Source organism: Mastomys coucha, unplaced genomic scaffold (assembly GCF_008632895.1).
Source record: "Mastomys coucha isolate ucsf_1 unplaced genomic scaffold, UCSF_Mcou_1 pScaffold4, whole genome shotgun sequence".
Lineage (NCBI taxonomy): Eukaryota > Metazoa > Chordata > Mammalia > Rodentia > Muridae > Mastomys > Mastomys coucha.
Window position 1 is genome coordinate 21,603,310 of NW_022196910.1, and position 21,941 is coordinate 21,625,250.

The window sequence follows — 21,941 nt, forward strand, 5'->3', positions numbered from 1 at the left end:
AGAAAGCATTAGCATGGACTCAAAGTCTAACTCTGAAGTCTTGAAGTAAATCACTGCTGCCAAAAGCAATATGAGAAAGCTCAGACACAGCATGTGGGAGCTCCTCCTCAGGAAATCCTTGTGGTTCACTGTTCCTGTAAATCCTAGCTGACAGAAACACACACCACAGCACCAGAAAGAATTCCGCTAAGGGAGGAAAACAGACGAGAGTTTTGGGTTGTGCTAGGGTTCTTCTGGTGGCTGAAGCATATTTTTACAATAAAAATAAAAGCAGACAAGAAAGCTCCAATTTTTTTGTTGAACAACAAGTTCAAGAAAATGGCTTATTTCAGGTCTTATCCTTAGGGCACATCATAGTGTCCCCTACCCCTGTGCCCCACATTCAGATATTAGGTTCTATCCAATGTCTCTGTAAAGCCTGAACCATTCATTTAATGCAGTATTGTTTGTTTTCAATAGTCTATGATAACATTCTATAAAAATGTCAATTGCCGTTATTTTAAAACTAAGTTCAGTTCAGAAATGAACAGGGTGGATAAAATACTTTCCTTATTAAATTATCTCTTGTAATGTGTTTCAAACACAACAGAATAAGATAAATTTCAGGTCTAGCGCTGGAGAAGAATTAGTCAAAGATGGCAGGAGGTGGCAACTCTTCTAATAAGTAGTGTAGGTACCCAGGGAAGGGAAAAATTAAAAGACAAATCTGTTGGAAGATGACACAGCTGAAGAGCTGTATTACAGAAGGACCAACCACACAGGCTGAAACTACCATGGCCGGGAGGAACTGACAATGGTCTTTGCCTCCTATAATGACGTCTCTGTATCAGTAGCTTTGCAGTACTGCAGACTCCCACCATCTAATGGGATGCCATATCCAAGAGCCTCCCAAGGACAGAAACGGGGAGTACACCTTATTTATGGAACCATGTGTCTCCATGGAGTTGGCCTCATACTGGAAGTGTGACCCTATTTCAGTCTTCTGAGGGCTTGGATTACAGGTGTGCACTATCAGGGGCAGCAAGGAGGTGAGTTTCTTTACAGAGCCATGTCATGCCCTTACTTTAACTTTGAAACTTGAGGCTTGCAAGAATTCTGGCTGAACTAAAGGATTAGTAGATTATTTCTCCTTGAATTTCATATAATTTAGGTGAATTTTGGTTATTAGAAGACAATTGTTAGAGTATCAAGGTAAGAAATGTGTATCTGACAAACGGAACCATACATAGAAACTTGGAAAGGCCGGTGTCTAAATAAAACCCTGCCTCCTTCACAAATGGCTCCTTCCTGGGTGACTTCCTTTATACTGATATGAAAAGCACCACCAGTGTCCACGGACTCAGCTCTCTATAGCCACAGATTTCACTCCTGTGGATTTAAACAACCATGGGGAGGTGATACTTAGAAGACAAACTGCAATCTGTTTGCAAAATTGTTACTTTTTTCCTGTCATCATTCTGTAGACAAGTATACAATACTTAAACATTATATTATGTGCGTAAGTGCCTAGGCAAGGTATGAAGTCACTGGAGAATGTGTACAGAGTGCATGCAAACACCATCTCCTTTTGTATAAGGGACTTGACTATCCATTGACTTTGCTATCTATGGGAAGGATCAAGGCTTCATGGGACCAATCCTACACAACTGTGCTGATTGGTCAGAGCTTACTAAAACATTTTCCACCTGTTTCCATTTTCACCTCATCAGGTTTATGTGATATTAGGTAGATAAATATAGAAAAGAGGTAAATAAATAAAATATTTTTTGATAATTGTAAATGTATTTTAAATAAAGTTTTTAGCAGGCATATAATTTTACCATTTAAAAAACTTTAAGCAAGTTTGTATATTATTGGGATAGAAGTACTTATCATATAGAATTAAATCATGATCACTATTTGATACTGCAGGACACATACAGCATCTTCAACATTTTTCAGAGTTGACTGACATTTTGATTTTACAATTATCAATGCTGAGAATGCTGCTCTACATAAATATGTATGTGTATATGTAAATATGTGGTACAAAGTGGCAGAAGTATGTATTGCAGGCCATGTCAGGAAAATTCTGTAATTCTGTCCTAATATCAAGTCAGATTGATTTAACATTTCTTAAAAAAAAGTTAAACTCTACTCAGCAATTCAAATAGCATTTTTAAAAATCAAACATTCTGACAATACAATCCAAAAGTATACTGAAACTCTCATGCTCAGACATGATTATAAGAGAATATTTAGATTTTTTTTCACAATTAAACCATTACATTTATACAGGAACAGAAATCTTGCAAAACAAACAAACAAAGCTCTGCAATTCATAACACACAGTAATAAAAAGCTGAGTGGAGGCACTTCCACCAGTGCTGTGCCTGTGTGGGATGGTGGCACGTGCAGTGCACAGTGCGCATGCTCAGTGTTCAGAAACAAGGCTGTGGTGAAGCTGCATGATACTGTGTGGGCAAACACTGACAGAAACACCTTGGGTTCATTATGGATTTGACTTTTAGTAAAGTTTTGGTCATTAAGCATTCAGAAACATTTACTGTTGTCAAACGTTTTATGATGCTCCCTGAATCACAGCTTACCACTTATGATCCATGTTATGAGCCCGCAGGTTACTGCATTAGAGGTCATGGCGCTAGGCGACTGGCCAGTTGATCTGTCTTATAGCTAAGTAACAGTCTACGGTTACAGGACCTAGTTTACCTCAGGTATCCTACAGCTCTGTCTTGCTCATGACTGGCTGCTGATGACATTCCAGTAGGAAGATCAGCTGCCATCTATGTATGCAGCACTAGCCAAATGTTTCCTAAAACTGACTGTACATCGGATGCTAGAGTGACTTTGGTAGCTTTCTACTGTTAACTTCCTTCTGTGGATGAATAGCACAAAGGTAACTTAATCTATAAAAAGAAACCAAGCTCATATGCTTATCCTTATATATTTGTTTTACTGCTTTGCTACTTTCAAATTAAAATTTTAACCAAAAGACATAAAATGAGGAATAACTGTTGAGCCAACCCTTAGCACTTAGCCTTTGCCTTTCAAAAGGAAATAGACGTTCTTTAGCTTGGGAAGCTGTCCCTCAAAATGTAGTATATTTTAATGTATGTGTGAATGGCTTTTGAAATGTTTATACAAAAGGGAATGTACTTCATTTTTCTGCACCTGGCTTTCTTCACTTACTACACTGTGGAGATCTTTCTATATCAGAAATAATATTCTACTTATTCCTTCTAGGTGTTCTCATGGCACTTCATTCCTGTGTAATCACCTGGCCAGCCTCCTACTGTTGGGTGAAAATAAATTAATGAATGTTTAAAATCAAGGTAAAACTTGGCAGTTTTTACATGCCTGTAATCCCAACACTTGGGAGGTGAAAGTGTGAAGTTATGGCTGAAGGTGACTGACAACAGAGAAACAGGGATGGTACCTACATTTCTGGTTTCAACAATTCCGTGTTGAACAATGGTGATGTTTACTGAAACATAAAACGGCGGCAAAGCAACAGTTAGAGGAGAAAACAACAAGTTAGAAGCAACCTTGAGCCACTCATAATAAACAGCACATGAGTGCACTACCAGTCTTCAAGAGACATAAGGGGAAGGCTCTAGATTTTAGGGCCAGGATAGGCTCCACAGGGAGATCCTAACTAGAAAACTCAAGGGCTGGAGAGGAGGTGGGGAGGAGCCCAAGTGATGGATAGCCAATGTGAATTACACAGCCTTAAATACCAGCCATTGGGAGAGTTAGCCTACTGAATGTATAGAGTCCATTGTTTATATAGAAAACAAATAAAGTGGCAGACAATATCAGACACAGGTATAGACAACAGGCTGGAGTGACATCTTAGTGGTTAAAGGCCCTTGTTGCTCTAGCAGAGGACCTGGGTTTGGTTTGAAAGTACCTACATGGTAGCTTACAAGCCACCTTCAGATTTCAGTGGGCACCAGACATGCACACAGAGCATAGACATACATGCAGGGAAAACATTCATAAATGTAAAACCAAATAAATAAACCTAAACAACAAAAAAGAAGTCTAGCAATATATATCACTTGCAAGAGTGTGGGAAACAGGCGCCTTTATACACTTTAAGTATAAGAAGGAAAGTATAAACATGTATATCCACTGACCTACCACTTCCAATACTAGGTATCAAGCCTTGATATTCCTTTATTATTTGAGTTAATACATATAATGTTATATTTCATATATGTGTATATAATATATTATATATACATAAGTATATATGTATATATAATACATTCATGTAATTCTTGAAAACAATGTACCCAGCATGAGCCCTACTGATAAAAAAGATATTGGTATCCAATTAAGTATTACTTTAGCAAATGTGCTGTTTTAAACTAAAACTAACTAAAACTAATGATTTAATGTATTACATATGTCGTTATTTAAAGTATCAATACTATATTTAAGCCACGTTGTTGGATTTGGCAAAATGCTAATTACTGTCAGATGTTAGTTACTAAGGCTTGCCAGTCTATATTAAACACAAAATTGACAGGAAAGCCATCACACTAGCGACTACTACTGCGGAGTGAGGAATAAAACACTGGCAGAGACCTGAAGCTGCAAGATTTGCGAAGGACCTCTGGTATGCAGACTTCCCACCTACATGAATCTATACTCATCCTGGTTCAGAGGCCCACAGATGATTTCTAGTCCCATTACGGAAGTCACCAAATTACTAATTTTTCTTTTCATATGTGTATTAACTTATATGTGGTCCAAAGTCAGTCAGTCATATATTTTCAGAAGTTTATACCATGCCAACAGTACTTAGACAAGATTCTGATTTTAAAAATGAAAGTTTTAAGGAAAAGGCACTGACAGTTAAAAAGATTTGATGAGTGACTGTCTGTAAATCACTATATCTTGTTTTAAAACATTAAAAAAAGACTTTTCTCTTTGAATGTAACTGGTCACACAGATGTAAAGTCAGGGCATGGCAGAACAGGCCTGTAGTTCTAGATAGTCAATAGGCTGAGGTGAGAGATCACTCAAGCCCAGGGTTTGACACCAGCCGAGGTAACATGATGAGGACCTTTCTTAAAAAGCAGACAAGCCATAGGTCTAAATATGACATCACAAAATGGATATTCTGGGGGGGAGGGGCTGTTAACAATGAAAAAGGTAAATGGCTTCATTTGGTATGACTTCCAAATTTCTGCCAGGCTAACTTCAGAATACACAGAATGTGCTGTGGGGACTGTCACTGTCACACCAAGCCTACCACTATCAAATCATGCAATCAGTTTCTAGATTAAATTTAAGTCAAAACTCAAATCAAAATCAACAAGCTATACAATGAAAAATAAGTTTCTTTTCCTATAGAAACCAGTATTTATTTGTTTGTCTTTAACCTAGTAAATGTCTGTAAAGTATAATCTAAAATGAACTACACACTGCCTTTCAACTCTTAAAGTACTGGGAAATATCATAGGCTAGAATTCTGCAAGATTACAAATTTAAAACAATAGGAAATATTTGTTGGAGCTTACATATTTTAGCATAACTTCTAAAATAGCACTTATCCCAAAAGCCCCAAATCAAAGCACTTAATTATTCTTAATCAACAGAGACAAAACCTAATGGCAAAAATTTAAAAATATTAAAAGGGCACATAAAATATAGTCCAACCAAACTACTCACAGACAGCATAGTTTTAAGCTCTCCAGTTTCCTCGCTGAAAAATTTACTGCCTCTTGTCCATATTCTTTCTGCTGCAGACTGATTTTTATGATTCCCACTTGTTTCTCCAGAGCTACAGTACAAAATGGCCACTGGACTGGAGGGCGTGTCTGTCATTACTAAGCAGTTTTCTATCAGAAGCTGTGCTTTGAAAAAAACCTGAACATCATTTTAGCACTCTTACTCAGCAACATTGAGCATGGGGCTTGAAAATGCCTTCAAAGGATGTTAACTAACACTAGTATACGTTTCAAATTCATTTATACACCAGTAGAGCAGGCAAGATACAGATTCATACACCTTGGCTGCCGGCTTCTAAACATTTTCACTGAAACAAGTATCATCCAATTAATCTTACTTGAGGTACTGTGGATAGAAAGTTTTTAAAGGAGTAGTTTTCATCCCTTTGTGCATAATAAAAATGCTCTTATGACAATACTATCTAAATCAAAATCAAAATAAAAAAACATACAAACTCATCAGAAAGAAGAAAGCTGACCTTTTGTAGCTTATAGCTTAACCGACTGAAAGTAACAATCAACAGAGAGTTGTTTTTAACCAAGAGGAGCGATGCTAGCTAAGGTGGGTTGCTGAGTCTCCCCTGGCCTTGACAATATCAAGCTTTTGTAGCTTTAGAAATCTGCCTGATTGGTGCTATGTGCTTGGGCAGGCACTTATAACTATCATTTTCAGTTGATCTTTCTTTTAAAAAGGTCAAAATGTCAACATATTAAATCTGACATGTGAGAAGAACATGCAAATATCATTAAAATGAAGTTTGGATGTTAAGAGATCATATCATCTTTATACTCTTTCTTTGCCTACTCCAAATTTGAAAAACTAACACAAATATACATAAACAGTAACAAAAAAAACACAAAAGAGATTCTCTATATTCTTTTATTTATCAATTTTTTGGGAGAAGTGGTAGCTGGTGGGCATGTGAGTGCCATGGTATCTATGTGGTGATCAGAAGACAACCTTTGGGAGTCCATTTCAACTTCTATCATGTAGAATCAAACTCAGTGTCTTCCTGATGAGTCATCTTGCCAGCCCTCCCTGAGATTTTTAAGCCCACTCTGTGGTTCTTAAAGAGATGAATGAAATTTTTCTCTCAAAGATGACAATTCCTTCTTAGAAAGCCAGAGACAATGGGAACAGAGGTTCATGTCTACAATCTCAGCACTTTGTTACTTTCAGCAACAGAGAGGTGTTCTTAACCATGGTAGGTGGAGGAGACAGAAAGATCAGTAGTTCTAAGACTTTCTTGGATACATATGTAGAGTTCAAGGCTAGCCTGTCATCAAACAAATAGACAGACAGACAAATAAGCCAACCAATCACTAAAGCAAACCAAGATATGCTGAAGTAGAAAGTCCATTTTCAATGAAGGTCTTAAATTACATGAAATTAAAGGTTGTGGATCAGCCAGGATGATTCCCCTAATAAGATATAGATGGCAATATTCTACCAGCTACACTGATTACAATGCATATTTAAATACAGGATATTTTCAAATATCTTATTTCAAATTAAAGATAATGAGCACTTTGGTTTGCTTCTCTGTGGTGGATCTAGCACCACAGAGTCTCAATGGATACTAGAAGCAATACTCAGAAAGTCCAGAGACAAAAGACTTATTAATACACTACATGTAGCTGAGACCTTTTCACTCCTTGAGGCAGTTTTACTTCTGGGAACTTGGGGGAACACTTAGAACAAAGCTGGAGAAAGCTAGGATTAAAACCGGGGTTCCAGCCTAGACCATCAGTAGGCTCTCTTCTTGTAGTTCCTAGTTAATACAAGTTCCCAAAAGCTTAATAGCATTTACTCAACCCACCAGAGAGCTTCAGATCTCTTAGAACAGAAGAAATATTTTGTACTAAAGAATCATCTGGCATGAAGGACAATCTTACTATAACTGAGAGACAGGCACTGGGCAAATATGTGATTCATTCTGAATCTTATTGCTAATGAATGTAACTTAGCTTCTTAACCCAGATTCTTTCAACCATGCTTTGTAAAAAATGAAAAAATGTAAGGTTAAGTGCATGAAGTACCAAGGTAGTCATAAAAATAACTCAGGCAAGCACAGGAGTGTGGCACAGGCCTAGAGGGTAGTCTGAGCAACTGAGCCAGGTGGAGGTCTTGAACCCAGGTCTTTGAGGCAGCACAGTGAGAGGCTATGAAAGAACAAACCCCAAAACATAAACACCTTATGTATCATAGCTCCAGACAATGGGCTTACATATTAATAGAGGTCTACAGATATAGAAAAGGGCTGGAGTATGGCTGAGTGGTAAAGTGCTTATGGAACACTCATGTGACCATCAGTTATATTGACAGGACCACAAACCATAAAAAACTGGTTACTTTTTTTCAAATGTCTAAATTTTAAAAATAAATCAATACATCTCTATTTGAGCCCAAAGGATATGCAATGAAGTAAAAAAAAAAAAAATCATAGAAGCAAACAGGGAAAAGATAGACTTACTATATATATAAATTTCTCTTGATATAACTAAGCTAAGTTAGTTTCAGTGGTCTACCTGTTATGATATTGGATTGTGACTTAAGTGCATTGATAGTCTTTTATTAACATTGGTAAAAGCGCCGGGTGGTGGTGGCACACACCTTTAATCCCAGCACTTGGGAGGCAGAGGCAGGCGGATTTCTGAGTTTGAGGCCAGCCTGGTCTACAGAGTGAGTTCCAGGACAGCCAGGGCTACACAGAGAAACCCTGTCTCAAACAAACAAATAAACAAAAAAAAATAAAAACAAACAAACAAACAAACAAAAAATTGGTAAAAGTAACAATGTTGCCAAGCTTCTCAGCTTCCATTTGGAACTAGATTTTTTTTTTTTAATAATAGGATTTAGGGCTTTATGTTCTATAAACTTAAATGTTATATCTAATTATTTCCAATAGCAAATTCTATCAACAAATGCCCAAGCCCATGCGCATGCACTTCCTTCCATTAGTGTTACTCATGGCACTAATGTAAGCAGGGAGGAAGTCACATTAACACAATGTGACTTTGCACAATGCCCTTTGTTCTTTAAGGACGATAAGAGCTTTTAAAAATAAGAAGAAAGCAGCTTCATTCAAGTAAGAGAGGGGCTTTGAAATGGCTTCACACACTTAATGTGGGAGGTTACCTCATGCTCATTCATTCAGCTGAGGACAAATGGGAATAAAGAGTAAACCTTTTACAATATACATGAAGCATTAAAGATGGAGGTGAGAGAAAGATCAAGATTACAAGGTGAAAATGATCTTTTCAGTCAAGAATAAAAAAAGGAAGAAAGTCAACAAACACAGAAAAGCATTTGACAGTAAAGAGTCCACTAGGCAATTACATTCCCAAGAGTAAAGATTAGATGGCAACACTAAAGATTTCTCAAGCTGGGCATGCCAGTAGCCCCAGCATGCAGGAGGCTGAGGATAGCCTGAGCTAAAACTGGTCTTTTGGGTGTAAAGGTCTTATTTTCCTATCGAGAAGAAAGTGGGTTTGACAGTGAATAGAATTGCTCAAACTTTCTGCAATTAAATTACTGTATGAAAACATGAGCCTGGTATGGTGGTGTACCACTGGAAACCCAGGATTTGGGAGGCTGAGACAAGAGGATCTCAAGTTCAAGGCCAGCCTAGGGTATATAGTGAGCAAGATACTGTCTTGAAAGAAAAGTGATAAATTAAGAAAGACTAAAATCAGATCTTTAATGCATTTCTAAGGTGATCAGAGAATACTATCTCTCTATCTTAGTTAATGATGTAGTAACAACCACCTTGGTATTTCAGTATTTATTTTGCATCTTACTCCTGTCAGATATGATGTCTTACCATCATTTCCTAAATATCCTTTCTTTTCTTTCTGGGAAGGGATATAAGGCCTATATATGCTAATAAGCAAGTGCTCCACCACAGTGTATTTTAAATTGGGTTCTGTTGCTGCCTAGTCACTGAGTGGCTGAAGACTGTCCTTAGGTTAGGTAGAGTGAGCCCCCAAATTCTCTGCCCTTAATGGCAGAATGGCTGGTAGAAGGTTCTGATTAAAACAAATAATGTTAAGGCTGGGCATGGTGGCTCATGCCTTTAATCTCGGTACTAGGGAGGCAAAGACAGGAGGATCTTTGTGAGCTTAAGGCCAGCCAGGACTACACTGTGAGACCCTGCTATGGTCCATATATGACATACAAAAACAAACCCCCTTAGAGAAAAAGGAGGCTTCACTGTAAGGTACTAACTGTGGAGTTACACTGGAATGTAGACCTGATGGACTGAAGGTGCTCAGATTCTTGGTGGAGGAGTGGGAAGCAGGCCTGAGAAATCTCCTGTTCCCTTCCCTCTTCAGTGCCTCTTTTAGACCATCTTTCAGATTATGAAGACTCAAAGCTGAGCCAGGGATGACTGAAATCACAGTAAACTTCACTAATAATCCAAGAAATGTAAATTAGAATAAGATACCTTGAGAGGAGGGTGACGAGGTGGCATGCGTTGAGTTTCCTTGTTCCTCTAAAGGACCTGAGTGGCTCACAATCACTCCTGGGGCTTCCAATGCCTCTGGTCTCTGTCCCCATACACAAGCCCATACCACACATATACACATAATTAAAAAAATAATACAAAACTAAATCTTAGAAAGATACCTTAAGAGTTAAAATGGATTAAGAGGTAAAAAGTTTAGTGGTCAAAGGCTCATGAGAGTGGCTGAGCTGGCCCTGCACCTCGCCAGCTGCAGCACTCAGGAGAGCACGCCAAGCACTTTGTCTGGGCAGCACAGCAGGGCTGGGCCCTGGTGGAGGGTGTGCAGGTGAGTACCACAACCCCACACCTGTGGTAGTCGGAGCTGCCCTTGAAGTCATGAGAGCAGTAGAGCTATCCCTGCCTCTCACCAGCTGTAGCACTAGGGAGAACTGGCCCTGACCCTCACCTGGGCAGCACAGTGGAACTGGTCTTGATGGTGAAGGAGTGGGTGAGCTAGCCCAAAGGCTATGAGAGTAGGGTTTTGGGCGGAGCTGACCCAGGAGGCTGGGTTGTGGGGAAGTTGCCCCAAGGGCACAAGAGAAGAACTGACCCTACCTCCTGTCACTGGGTGACCTAGCCAGAGCAGCACTGGAGAGCTTGAATTGTGTGGCAGATAAGGGAGAGCCAGTGGACTGATGAGCTCAGCTGCCACCCATGTCCATGGCTTTGAGTTGGCACACCCCAAAATCTACATCATCTGTGAACTGTTGGGATGTGTGAAAGGACTGGTCCTTCTGATCCAAAGCTGCAGGATCTCCATTACACAGGGCAGCAACAGGATAACTGGGAAGAGGCCTGGTGAGGATCCAATATTGATGGTGTCACAGAAGCCAGAGACCTCGAACCAAGCCAATGACACACTGCAATGAACATTTGCAAGTCAAGATGTGTAGACAGAGGGGTATACTGTGGGGCACACTGTGACACACTACAGTTTCTGTGATGTTTTCTATGTTTTGCTTTGTGTTTGTGTAGTTTTTGTTGTTGTTGTTATTTGGGGGGGATGGGGAGATGTGTGGGATTAGGGTCTATGATGTGAAACTCACAAAGAATCAATAAAAAGTTTTTTAAAAGGATATTCTTGGGATGCCTTTCAAAACTAAACCTTTCTTATTTTAATGTGGTATGAGCCTTTCTGGTAAAGTCTGTGACATTATGAGCTGGACTTCTGACTATGAAATATTAGAGTGCACAGTATTACACTAAATACTTGAAAAGCACTGACAAGCTTTCCCAGGGGAGGAGAGGTTGGGCCTCTGGCCGATGTAGTAGTCTGGCTTACTGAGTCTCCAGCGTACCTCTCATTGCAACATCTCACCTATCTTGTATCGTAGACACGGGTAAGCTATGCTTGACACCAACCAATCTTGCTACTAAACTGGATATAAATTAGAATTCTCCCAGTTGGGGTATCTGTCAGGTGGGACTAGAACAGGGGTTTACATTCTCTCCCTCTTTTAGCTTTTTTGAGATAGGGTTCCACTACAAAGTTCATGCTGGTCTCAAATGTGCAATCCTCTTGTCCTAGTCCCTAGAGCTAGGCATTGCAGGCTCTCACCACCTTGCTGCTCTCTGCTTCTTTATGCCCAAGTATTGTTTTATGGGGACTGCAACAGTGATCTGTACTGATCTGCACAATGAGCTAACCACTGATTTCTAACATGAAATTCCCTTCTGGGGATAGGCAGGCTTCTGTTTACAGCTGATGCAGATGCAAAACACACACCTCTCATTCCAAAGGGGTTAATAGATCATTTGTTGTGGGGCTGGAGAGATGGCTCAGTGGCTAAAGCTATCCCACATAAGGCTGACAACCACAAGTTCAAATCCTGAGAATTCATATAAACAAGGTATAGTACCTCAGGCTTGTAGTTTAAGAGATGGAGAGATGGAAGGAAGAGACAAGAGACTCCTGAGACTTGTGGCTAGCTAGCCTGGAATCCACAGTATCGAACAAGATATTCTTACTTCAAACAAGAGGGAAGGTAAGAACCTATAATCAATTTGCCCTTTGACCTATGTTGTGGTATGGCAAGCTGCACACCTGAACAAATGCACATGTACGCTTGCACATGCATTTATACCCATACATCATTATACATATAGAAACGCACACAAAAAGAGGTAATTTATTCTGAAGCCAAATACCAGTGATGGTGACAGGAGAACATGGATCTGGGTTACCCCAAACACTAGGTTTCAGCATGGCAATAGTTTGATGAAGAGCTTACAGTAATAGAATAATGGGCATTCTTGATCCCGATTTCTGCTACTGGCCTCAGATACTATCTGATGACATTCTCGGCCTTTGAGTTGGTAGAAGCTAGGGGTATGTTTAAACATTCCTAATAGATTTACCTAATAGTCACAGGGTGTTATGTCACACACAGAGGTGAGCAATAAATAATTATCTAGACAGCCAAAGACAACCCAAGATAAATTTGGCTCCCAACCTATAAGATTCTAGCTCTCAACAGTCAGTTAGTTGGCCTTGTAGAATGTTCAACACATGTGTAGCTTTTCTTTTCTGGGAACTTTCTTTCACACTGTTATAGTACTGAGTATCTACAAATAGGGCGCTAATTAGCAAACTATGAATGCAACACACTGGCTGAGTGAGAGTCAAACTATAGCTGGCAAGGAAACATGTGTCTAACAAGTCTTCTGCTCCATAGAGTTTAACTAGGAACTGTACACAGCCTAGGTGAGCTGGCCTGAGTCCTGGGTGAGGAGCTCCTGGTAGTGTTTGGGGTCTAAGGAATCCCCAAACCATGGGTAGCTCACAATGCTTTGAGATCTGGATTGTTTTTTTCTTGGAGACCCTGTAGTTGCACAGAGTCTTAAAAGGTGAATATACTGTATAACAGACTTATGGCCAGTGGTGGCTGAGTCAACATCAATTAGGTCTGTGGTGTTCTCGGATAAACCTTTTAACTTGTTGACTGTGTTTTCAATATGTGTGCATAGCTCATTGCTTTTGAATACATTGGTGGTGCTGTAATGTGTTCTGGACAATCAATGAAACCTACAATTCAAAATTTGAATACTGTCTTTGCAGAAAATCTTAGCTAATGTTTTTATGGTATCCAAAGAGGTTACACTGTATTTTTAAAAAAGGCCCATGATCCCAAATTAAATATCTGTAAAAGAGTAACTGGTTTGGAGGAGACAAAAGCCTAACCACTATTCCGTTAGATTCTTTAAAAGTCATAGTTATATGCCAACAGGTCACTGGTTAGAAGGTGATACTGTGCAGAATCCTACAGATTGCAGCTGCTGTGGGCCTATAATAATCTGGTTGGTAAAGGGATATACCTTCTTTAAGGTTTGGCCTTCCTGCTATTTTGAATTTCTGCACAACAGGCCAATAGCCACAGATTTCTCTGGTGTATACTATCTCTTATTCAACTGAATTTATTACTGCCGTTGAAATCACGAAGAAACAAGAGCTGTGCCACTGAGGCAACTGACAGGATTATTTGTTGGGTTGATCTTTTTGTGCAGTGTATAAAGGTTGTCTTTGTATTATTTAAATGTTGATTTCTGTGCAGCAGAGAACAGAGTGCTGGCCAGGCTTTGGTATTGTTATTTTATTGATCATTACTTGCCTGAGTATTTCATAAATATATACCTCCATCACCTTCTGATTGGCTTAATAAAGAACTGACAACCAATAGCTGAGCAGGAGAGGAAAGGTGGGACTTCCAGGTAGAGATAGGGACTCTGGGGAAGAATCAAGCACAGAGATTTTGCCAGTGTGGCATGGAGATGCCAGGACTGAATGAGAGGTACAGGCCACAAGGCAGACACGGACTAGAATTACTCGGGTTAGAGTTAGCTGGGAGGCAGCCAACTAAGGCCTAAGCTATAATAAATGATAATATCTCTGTGTCATTACTCAGGAGCTGGCAGGTCAGAGACAGTATGGCAATGTTTATCACTCTAAACTAATTAGAGCACAAAATGTTAATTTCTGCCATTTTTCTTACTGTTCTTTATTATTAATTAATTAACTAGTTAATTAATTAATATATCTATTTATTTTTGGTTTTCAAGACAGAGTTTCTCTGTGTAGCCCTAGCTGTACCAGAACTTGCTCTGTAGACCAGGCTGGTCTCAAATTCAGAGATCTGCCTGCCTCTGTCTCCCGAATAGTGAGATTAAAAGTGTGTACCACCATAGCTGGGCAATTTTTAACTCTTTAAAAAAAGTAAGTTTTTTATACATTTAAAAAGTTTTGCTACTTTACAGAATTGTACAGATTCCTTATGTTTATTTGGCTTGGTTTTCCCCAGCCTCATGAGTTAAACCCCTGAATTCTGGAAATGTACAAGACTACAAATTGTCTTATGAGTATTGCTTTGGCTGCATTTCATGAATTCTGAAGGGTAGTTCACCTCACAGTTTTGTGACTACCAAACTGATTTCTTCTTTAGCCCATGACTTAGTAGTTTAGTATTGTAAGGGATGTGCGTCATGGGTGATTCTTCTCTATGAGTCTTTCAGACCTGTAATTCTAACACTAACTGTTTTGATCAATATCAACCCGTATTCCTTTACCATCTCCACCCCTGCTGGATTTAGTCACTAGGAAAACCAACAGAGCAGTAGCTGACTGTATTCCTCTACCTAAACCCACAACTCCTATAGTTATTTTCTTCTCTTTTAACTTGAACTTTGACTATATTCCAAAAATACTTTCTTCCCTTAGCCTTTAGGTCTTTGGAATACCATAACTTCCTGTCAAAGAAAGCCAATAACCAATTCTTTGAACAGTCTATCTGAAAAGCTGGAAATCTATAGAATATAAAGAAGCCTGGTGGTGGTGGTGTACTGGGGAGGCAGAGGCAAGTGGATCTCTGTGAATTGGAGACAGCCTAGTTTACAGAGTGAGTTCCAAAACAGGCAGGCTACACAGAGAAACCCTGTCTCAAAAATAAATAAATAAATAAATAAATATTACAAACTATATTTAGGTGATCGAACTAAACCAATAACTTTGTCTATATGATAAGATGAAACTAATCTATGGAATATAAAAAGAAAAGGCATGAATAAACTGTACATAAGTTCTGTGTGGTCTAGTCTAATAAATGAGACAAAAACTAAGGAACTATTCCTAAAAACAAAAGCTGGCTGGTCATGGTGGTGCACGCCTTTCACTGCAGCACTCGGGAGGGAAGCAGAGACAGGCAGAGTAAGTCTGAAAGTCTAGGGCCAACCTAGGTCTATATGACAGCTTCTAGGTCAGCCAGGGGATCGCAGTGAGACCCTGTCTCAAAACAGACAGACAGACAGTTGGGTGTGGTGATGCACACACACAATTATGGCATGAGGCAGAGGCAGGACGAATACCACCAGTTCAAGTCAACCTGAGCTACATACTTAAACTCTGTCTCAAAATAACAGAGGGGAAAAAAGTGTTAACCTGGATATAGGACAATTAGCTAGAAAATTCTACCAAAACCTGCTGAATGCTTAAAATGTGGCAGGTCTAAGAAACTGTTATAGACAATCACTTAATATCCACCATTACTCTCCAAAGTAGATTTTATTATTTCAATAAACTATCGAGAAACTCGAAGCTGAGATAAGTGACTTGCTCAAAGTCAAATTAGCTAATAAATAGCTGAAATAGGACTTCCGGCTTCAGAATCTATTCTTTTCTATTATAATACCTCTCAAAAGAAAAAAAAATCAAAGCATAAAATTATCACTATAAAACAAACAGACTGGGGGCTGGAGCGATGGCTCAGCGGATAAGAGCACTGACTGCTCTTCTCAAGGTCCTGAGTTCAAATCCCAGCAACCACATGGTGGCTCACAACCATCTTTAATAATATCTGATGCCCTCTTCTGGTGTGTCTGAAGACAGCTACAGTGTACTTAAATATAATAATAAATAAATCTTTAAACAAACAAACAAAAACCCAAACAGACTGTTAGAAGATATTTGTTGAGATCTGGTCTTTTGCTATATACTGTAATGCTAATACTGGCCCCCAAGCTCTAGTTACCTCAGGGATGAGAGAATCCTCATGTACACCAAGTTATGGTATGTGACCTTGCTCCTTAATTTAAACTATTGGTTAGATAAAGATGCCAACAGCCTATAGCTGGGCAGAAGAGATGTAGCTGAGGTTTTGGTTCAAGCTTGGGGTCTGAGGAGGAGAGGAGAGAAGAGAGAGAATGTGGAGAGAGAAGACTCTATGGGATAAGGGCTCATGAGAACTGGTCATAAAGGCTGGTCAGTCAGAGTAAGAGCAGCCCAGACAAAACATGACCAGTCACATCTCAGGGTCATTGGTAGGGAAGTAGATATAATAGCATAGAAGATAGATATCTAGTGCCTTAAAGCTTATTATAAATGTAAATGTTTTGTGTTTTTTATCTGGAACTTAATGATCCATACCCCCAGTTGAGATGAAATATTTACCACAAAACATATTCACTTTCTTTTGGCCAACTTAGCTCTAGTTTCAAGGAAGAGGTAATTCTTAATTTTTAAAATCAGTTTTAGGACATGAAAAGAGATCGAAGGCTGACTGCTTAGAGAAGGCGATCAGACGCTGGCAATAGAAAATATATGCAATATGTACAAAGATCTTGATTAAATATGAAGCAACAAAAACATAAAGCAGGAAATAAGTGTTTTGGATTAGAAGATTCCATATCATAAAGATGTCAGATTTCCCAAAACTAATCTACAGATTTAATGTAATCTCAAACAAAATTTCACTAGGTTTGTTAAAAGCTGAAATTCTCAAGCTCATCATTTTAGAAGTCATATGGAACAGTGACTCAAAAACAGCCGAAGGCATAATAAGGAAAATCCTATGACACAGGGAAAAACGAAGCAAAACCTTGCCCAGTGGTGATAGCACATGACTGTCATCCGCTCTGGAGACCGAGGCAGGAAGATCGAAAGCCTGGAGTACATACTGATACTCTGCCTTCAGAGGGAAAGGGGTGGGTGGGGTAGGGGAGGTAGTGGTGCCAGCATTCAGGAGGCAAGGATACCACCTCTGTGAGTCTGAATTAGACTGGTCTACATAGTGAGTTCCAGGCCAGCCAGGACTACATAGTGAGGCCTGTCTCAATAAAACAAAATGGTATTTGATTTATAACAAAGACAACATATTTTAGTGGGGGAAATGATGATACCAGGCCAACCAGATATGCATATTGGGGAAAAAAAATAACAGATCAATTGCAAAGGGCCAAAGCTTTTAAAGAAAACATCTTTGTGATTTTAGGGTTATACAAGTATTTCCTTGGAGCATTATCCATACAAGAAAAAAAGATCAAGTGGATTTGAATGAATTTAGGAGATTGTGTTCTTTGCAATAAACCGTTAAGAATGCAGACGCTGCCACTGAGATGGCTCAGTGGGCAATGGTACTTGCTGCCACATCTGAGGGTCTGCATTTGACTGTAGGGCCTACATGGTGGAAGTAGAGAATCAACACTTGTAAACTGTCTTCTGACTTCCATGTGTGCACATGTGTGTATACATGTATGTATATACATATATATACATACACACACATACACATATATAATAACAAAGAAAGGTTATCAATAACACTATTTACAACAATTTCAAAGCACAAACTACCTAATGTACATGTCCCTCAGAAGACCTGGCTAAAAAGAGCCATATAGTCACATGGAATACTGTATCAAACTAAAATGCATTAGGTAATCATATAAATGTATGTCACAAAGCAGCAAGGAAAAAAAGAAAAAGAAAAAGAAAGCTAGACAGAGAAAGAACATGTAAGTGGAGCCTCACAGTGTACAGACAGTAAGAGCAGATGAAACTAATCTAGGTTAGTCATTACAGGTCTGAGTGGTGGTTATCCTTGGGGTGGGGACCAGAAACTGACAAAGAGCAGGAAGGAGGCAGGCGTTAGTGATGTTCCACTTATCATCTGCACACCCTTCTATGTGTACACTCTTAGTATGTGTACATGCCTTATGGATACTCTCTTGTGTGTGTGAGACAATGATCAAAAAGTTAAGCAGAGAGCTGGAAAGTAAGTCTACACATATGATAATGACAAAGTAGTAGATGAATAATTCATGCAGAGGCTAACGAGACGTTAAGAGCATTGGCTGCTCTTCCAGGGGACCAGGGTTCAGTCACCAGTACCCACATGTTGGCTCACAACTGTTTGTAACTGTTATACGGTGTGTGTGTGTGTGTGTGTGTGTCTCACACCCTCTTCTAGTCTCCAAGAGCACCAAGCACACATGTGGTGCATAGACATCCATGCAGGCAAAATATCCATGCACATAAAATAATAAAACATAAATGCACTGGTGAATAGAAAACAGAAGGAGAATTCATGTAAATCAATTTTTAAGAAGCTAGGCTGAGGGTGTAGAATAATTATTAAGCATGGGAAAGCCTTGAGTTCAATCCCTAGCACCAAAATTGTAAATAAATAAATACATTTTTAAATGGTTAATAAATCTATAAATGTAAAGCTAAGCAATATAATGTTATTGTGTGACATGATGGGATACACCTTTAATCCCAGGTACTCAGGAGGCTAAGATGAGAGAGTTTGAAGTTCAAGACCAGCTTGGATTACATACTAAGACCCTTTCTATCTCCAAAAAGAAAAGAGGGTGGTAGTGTGGCAACAAGATTAATGACAAATTTAAATTTACATAAAAATAGATTCAAAGCTCTGTAGTATTTCTTTCATACTAAAAAAAAAAAAAAAAAAAAAAAAAAAAAAAAAAAACCCAAAACCCATGCAAACATAATCATACATTTGAACAGAAAAACCTTCCAAGATTTTTTATTTTTTTATTTTTTGCTTTATCTTTTGTAACAAAATGTTTTGAGACCGGGTCTCTCATATATCACCCTAGTCTTCGACTCACTAAGCATCTGATAACTTTGAAGTTCTTATGATGCTCCTAAGACCACCTTCTGAATGCTGGAATTGAAGGCATGTGTATAGCATCCTATCAGGTTTATGTGGTGCTGCCTACTGAACCGAGGGACTTGTGCACTCAAGCCAAGCACTCTACCAATTGAACTACATCCCCAGACCAATAAAACTCTGCAAACCAAAACCACACTTATTATGTCCAGAAACCAAAGAAAGCAGGGTAAAAAATAAAAAATTCAACCACCTACTTTTTTCTCCTCTTTATCTCCCATATTCAATCTGTAGCCATTCCCTCAATTTCATATTAGAGATGAATATCCAAGTCCATATTAGTTTTTCTGATTTTCAAAATGTATGCCTTTGTCCTCTCCATTCAAGTCCTCATACCTAGACCCTTCAGTATAGCAAAGCAGTCATATTTCCCACCTCAATACTGTAGCTATATTAAGTCATTTTGCATGGCAACCCTCCATACTCCAGCCCCTAAAACTGCAGGTTCAATATTGTCACCCCACCCCGATCTCTTTGGCATACATAAAATCCTTTTCCCGGAGTACATTTTCTCCCACCTATCTTTCTAATTTCATTGAGAGTTGAAGATTAACCTAGGGTATCATTTACTGGGTGTAGCTTTTTAAAGTGCTAAGGACGGACAACGGTTCCAAATTAAGCTTCTATGGGCAGTTTTTAGGTATCTCAACACTTCACATTCTGTACCGTATCTCACTCTCTCATTGTACACCACGGGGGATTTCTTTTCTTTCTCTTGTGTGAATTTCCTAAAATCTAGTTGGCCGAAGGGAACGGAAGGCATACACATTCAATACGTACACATACACATTCCAGGGTGTGGGTATTGACCTGTCTGATGGGGAAAAACTGGCATTAAAACCACCAGACTTTATTCTTTAAATTCAAGATGGCAGAGACATCTTAAAATAGTCCAACACAAAAGCATTCACATCCAGACCAGAGCTTCCATTTAGAACTGGCTACACTTTGCGCAATAGCAAGGACAAAAGAATGGAACCTAGGTGCCGAGAAGCCCGAGCTCTCACCATTGACCACAGGTCTCACTTACAGACCTTAAACCCCTCACAGAAAGGCACCTGCTGCCTGCCTGCATTCCAAAAGCCACACCTTGATGATGATTATGATGATGATCACCGGAGGCACTTACGGATAACAGACTCGCAAAAATCAAAGATAAAAAGGGAGGAGGTTAAGTAGTATAGAGAGAGTATCCAGCACGTTTCGGCCCCGCCCCAACGAGGCGCAGACCAGGGCGGTGCAGCCATAGGGTAAAAGATTGATCAAGGCTCCCGCCCAGGGCTGGTCAATTGCGCCGGGTCTGGGAATTCTGGGCGAGCTAGGGGCAGAGGCCAGCCACAGCAGGATCCCCTGGGCTATACCTGTCAGGCGGCTGCAGAGAGTAGGCCCCGAAACAGCGGAGGATTGGGGACCCAGGCCCGCAGGCGCCCGTCACCCTATCCCTCCCCTCTGAATCGCTTTGCCTCCTAGCTCTTCCTGTAGTCCTTCTGAAACAAAGGCGGTCCACACTCCCCGCCATTTTCTCCTCACCTCAAAAACCACCTCTTCGTCAAACTCCGGTGTCATCCTTCTCCGCCATACCACCCGCCTCAGCACGATGGGAAATGAAGGCAGGAGGGCGGGCAGCACCCAGGCTTCGGCTCCTGCCCACCTCGGGGGCACTGAAAACTACAACTCCCGGCATGCCTCGCGACCCACGCCCCTTCCCGACCTGCTTATTGGAGAAGAGGGTGAGCGTGTAGGCTGGAGGGGCGGGAGCGGGCGGGCGTTCCAGAGCTCCTATTGGAGAGAGCTTTGGCTTTTGTCTACCTTTTACACCCCTTGACTAACAGGGGGCGCCTGGAGCGCGGATTTTTTTCTCTTGAGTCGAGGAGGGGCGCGTGTCCGCGAAGGCGCTGCGAACTCCTCTCGTGCGCGCGCCTGGCGGTCGTCCGGGAGCGCGGCGGAGCGGCGCTCGTGCCCGTCCCCCAGTCGCTGGCCGCTAGCGCCCGGGTCCGCCGGAGAGTCGCGGTAGCCGGCGTCCGTCCTTTGTGAGGCGCTCAAGCGGTTCGGCTGCGGTGCGGGACGGAATGTGGGCGCCGCGGGGACTTTTGTCTCCTGCTCAAACTCTGTGGAGTGTGGACTGAACGGGAGCCATGGACTGAGGGCGTGAGCTGCGCGGGGCAGTCATGACTTCTGCCGCCGGTAAGTGACCGCGCTCGGGCTGGGGAGTCGCGGCGGGCGCCGGCGGGCTCGGGCTCCTGCTGCTGTCCCCGCGGGTGGCCGGTGCGGGACTGGCGCCGGTCGCCCGCGCCTGCCTTGGGGTCTCCGAGATGTCCCCGGACCCTTGAGCCCAGGTGATGGGACGGCGTCGCGGGGCTTGCTCCGGTTCCGTGACTTAGGAGCTGTCGCCTGTGTGCGGTGTGGGAAGAAGCGTGGAGTCCGGTGCGGAGGAGTCAGTTATTCTAAGCTCGGACAGTTTTCTGTCGAGTTGAAGTAACTCCACCACTAGCCCGCGTTGCTTTAAAACCTGGTATTTATTGACTGAAACTCTTCGCGCTAGGAAGGAGGGTTAGACAGAGCTGTTTGCACCCTGGTGTTTTGAGCCCTGTTACCTGAGTGTGGACTATTGGCAAAACAGAACAAAACCCAGCAAGCCCCCTCCTCTACACCTACCCCTTCCTGCTTTTTGCTCATCTTCACCTTTTCCTTCCCTCCTTCCTTCCTTCCTTCCTTCCTTCCTTCCTTCCTTC

At 40.8% G+C, this 21,941-nt stretch overlaps 2 protein-coding genes across 9 annotated transcripts in view; one reads left to right on the plus strand and one right to left on the minus strand.

Moving 5' to 3' along the window:
• Vezt (vezatin, adherens junctions transmembrane protein) overlaps positions 1-21,037 on the minus strand; it is a 66,003-nt gene extending 44,966 nt beyond the window's left edge. For 4 of the 5 annotated variants that reach the window (XM_031349441.1, XM_031349440.1, XM_031349444.1 and 1 more), the window contains exon 1: positions 20,740-20,875. In XM_031349441.1, the coding sequence (XP_031205301.1) occupies positions 20,740-20,775 (36 nt within the window). In that variant the 5' untranslated portion in view covers positions 20,776-20,875. Of the gene's footprint in view, positions 1-20,739; positions 20,876-21,018 lie in introns of those variants that run through there. The other variant, XM_031349442.1, reaches the window with a different exon arrangement.
• Fgd6 (FYVE, RhoGEF and PH domain containing 6) overlaps positions 20,799-21,941 on the plus strand; it is a 120,125-nt gene continuing 118,982 nt past the window's right edge. For 2 of the 4 annotated variants that reach the window (XR_004112761.1, XM_031349437.1), the window contains exon 1: positions 20,799-20,939. Coding sequence is in view for 2 of the 4 variants with exons in the window: in XM_031349437.1 (XP_031205297.1) it covers positions 20,807-20,939 (133 nt within the window). In the remaining 2 variants the exon portion in view is untranslated. Of the gene's footprint in view, positions 20,940-21,032; positions 21,394-21,413; positions 21,546-21,941 lie in introns of those variants that run through there. The other 2 variants (XM_031349438.1, XM_031349439.1) reach the window with 2 other exon arrangements.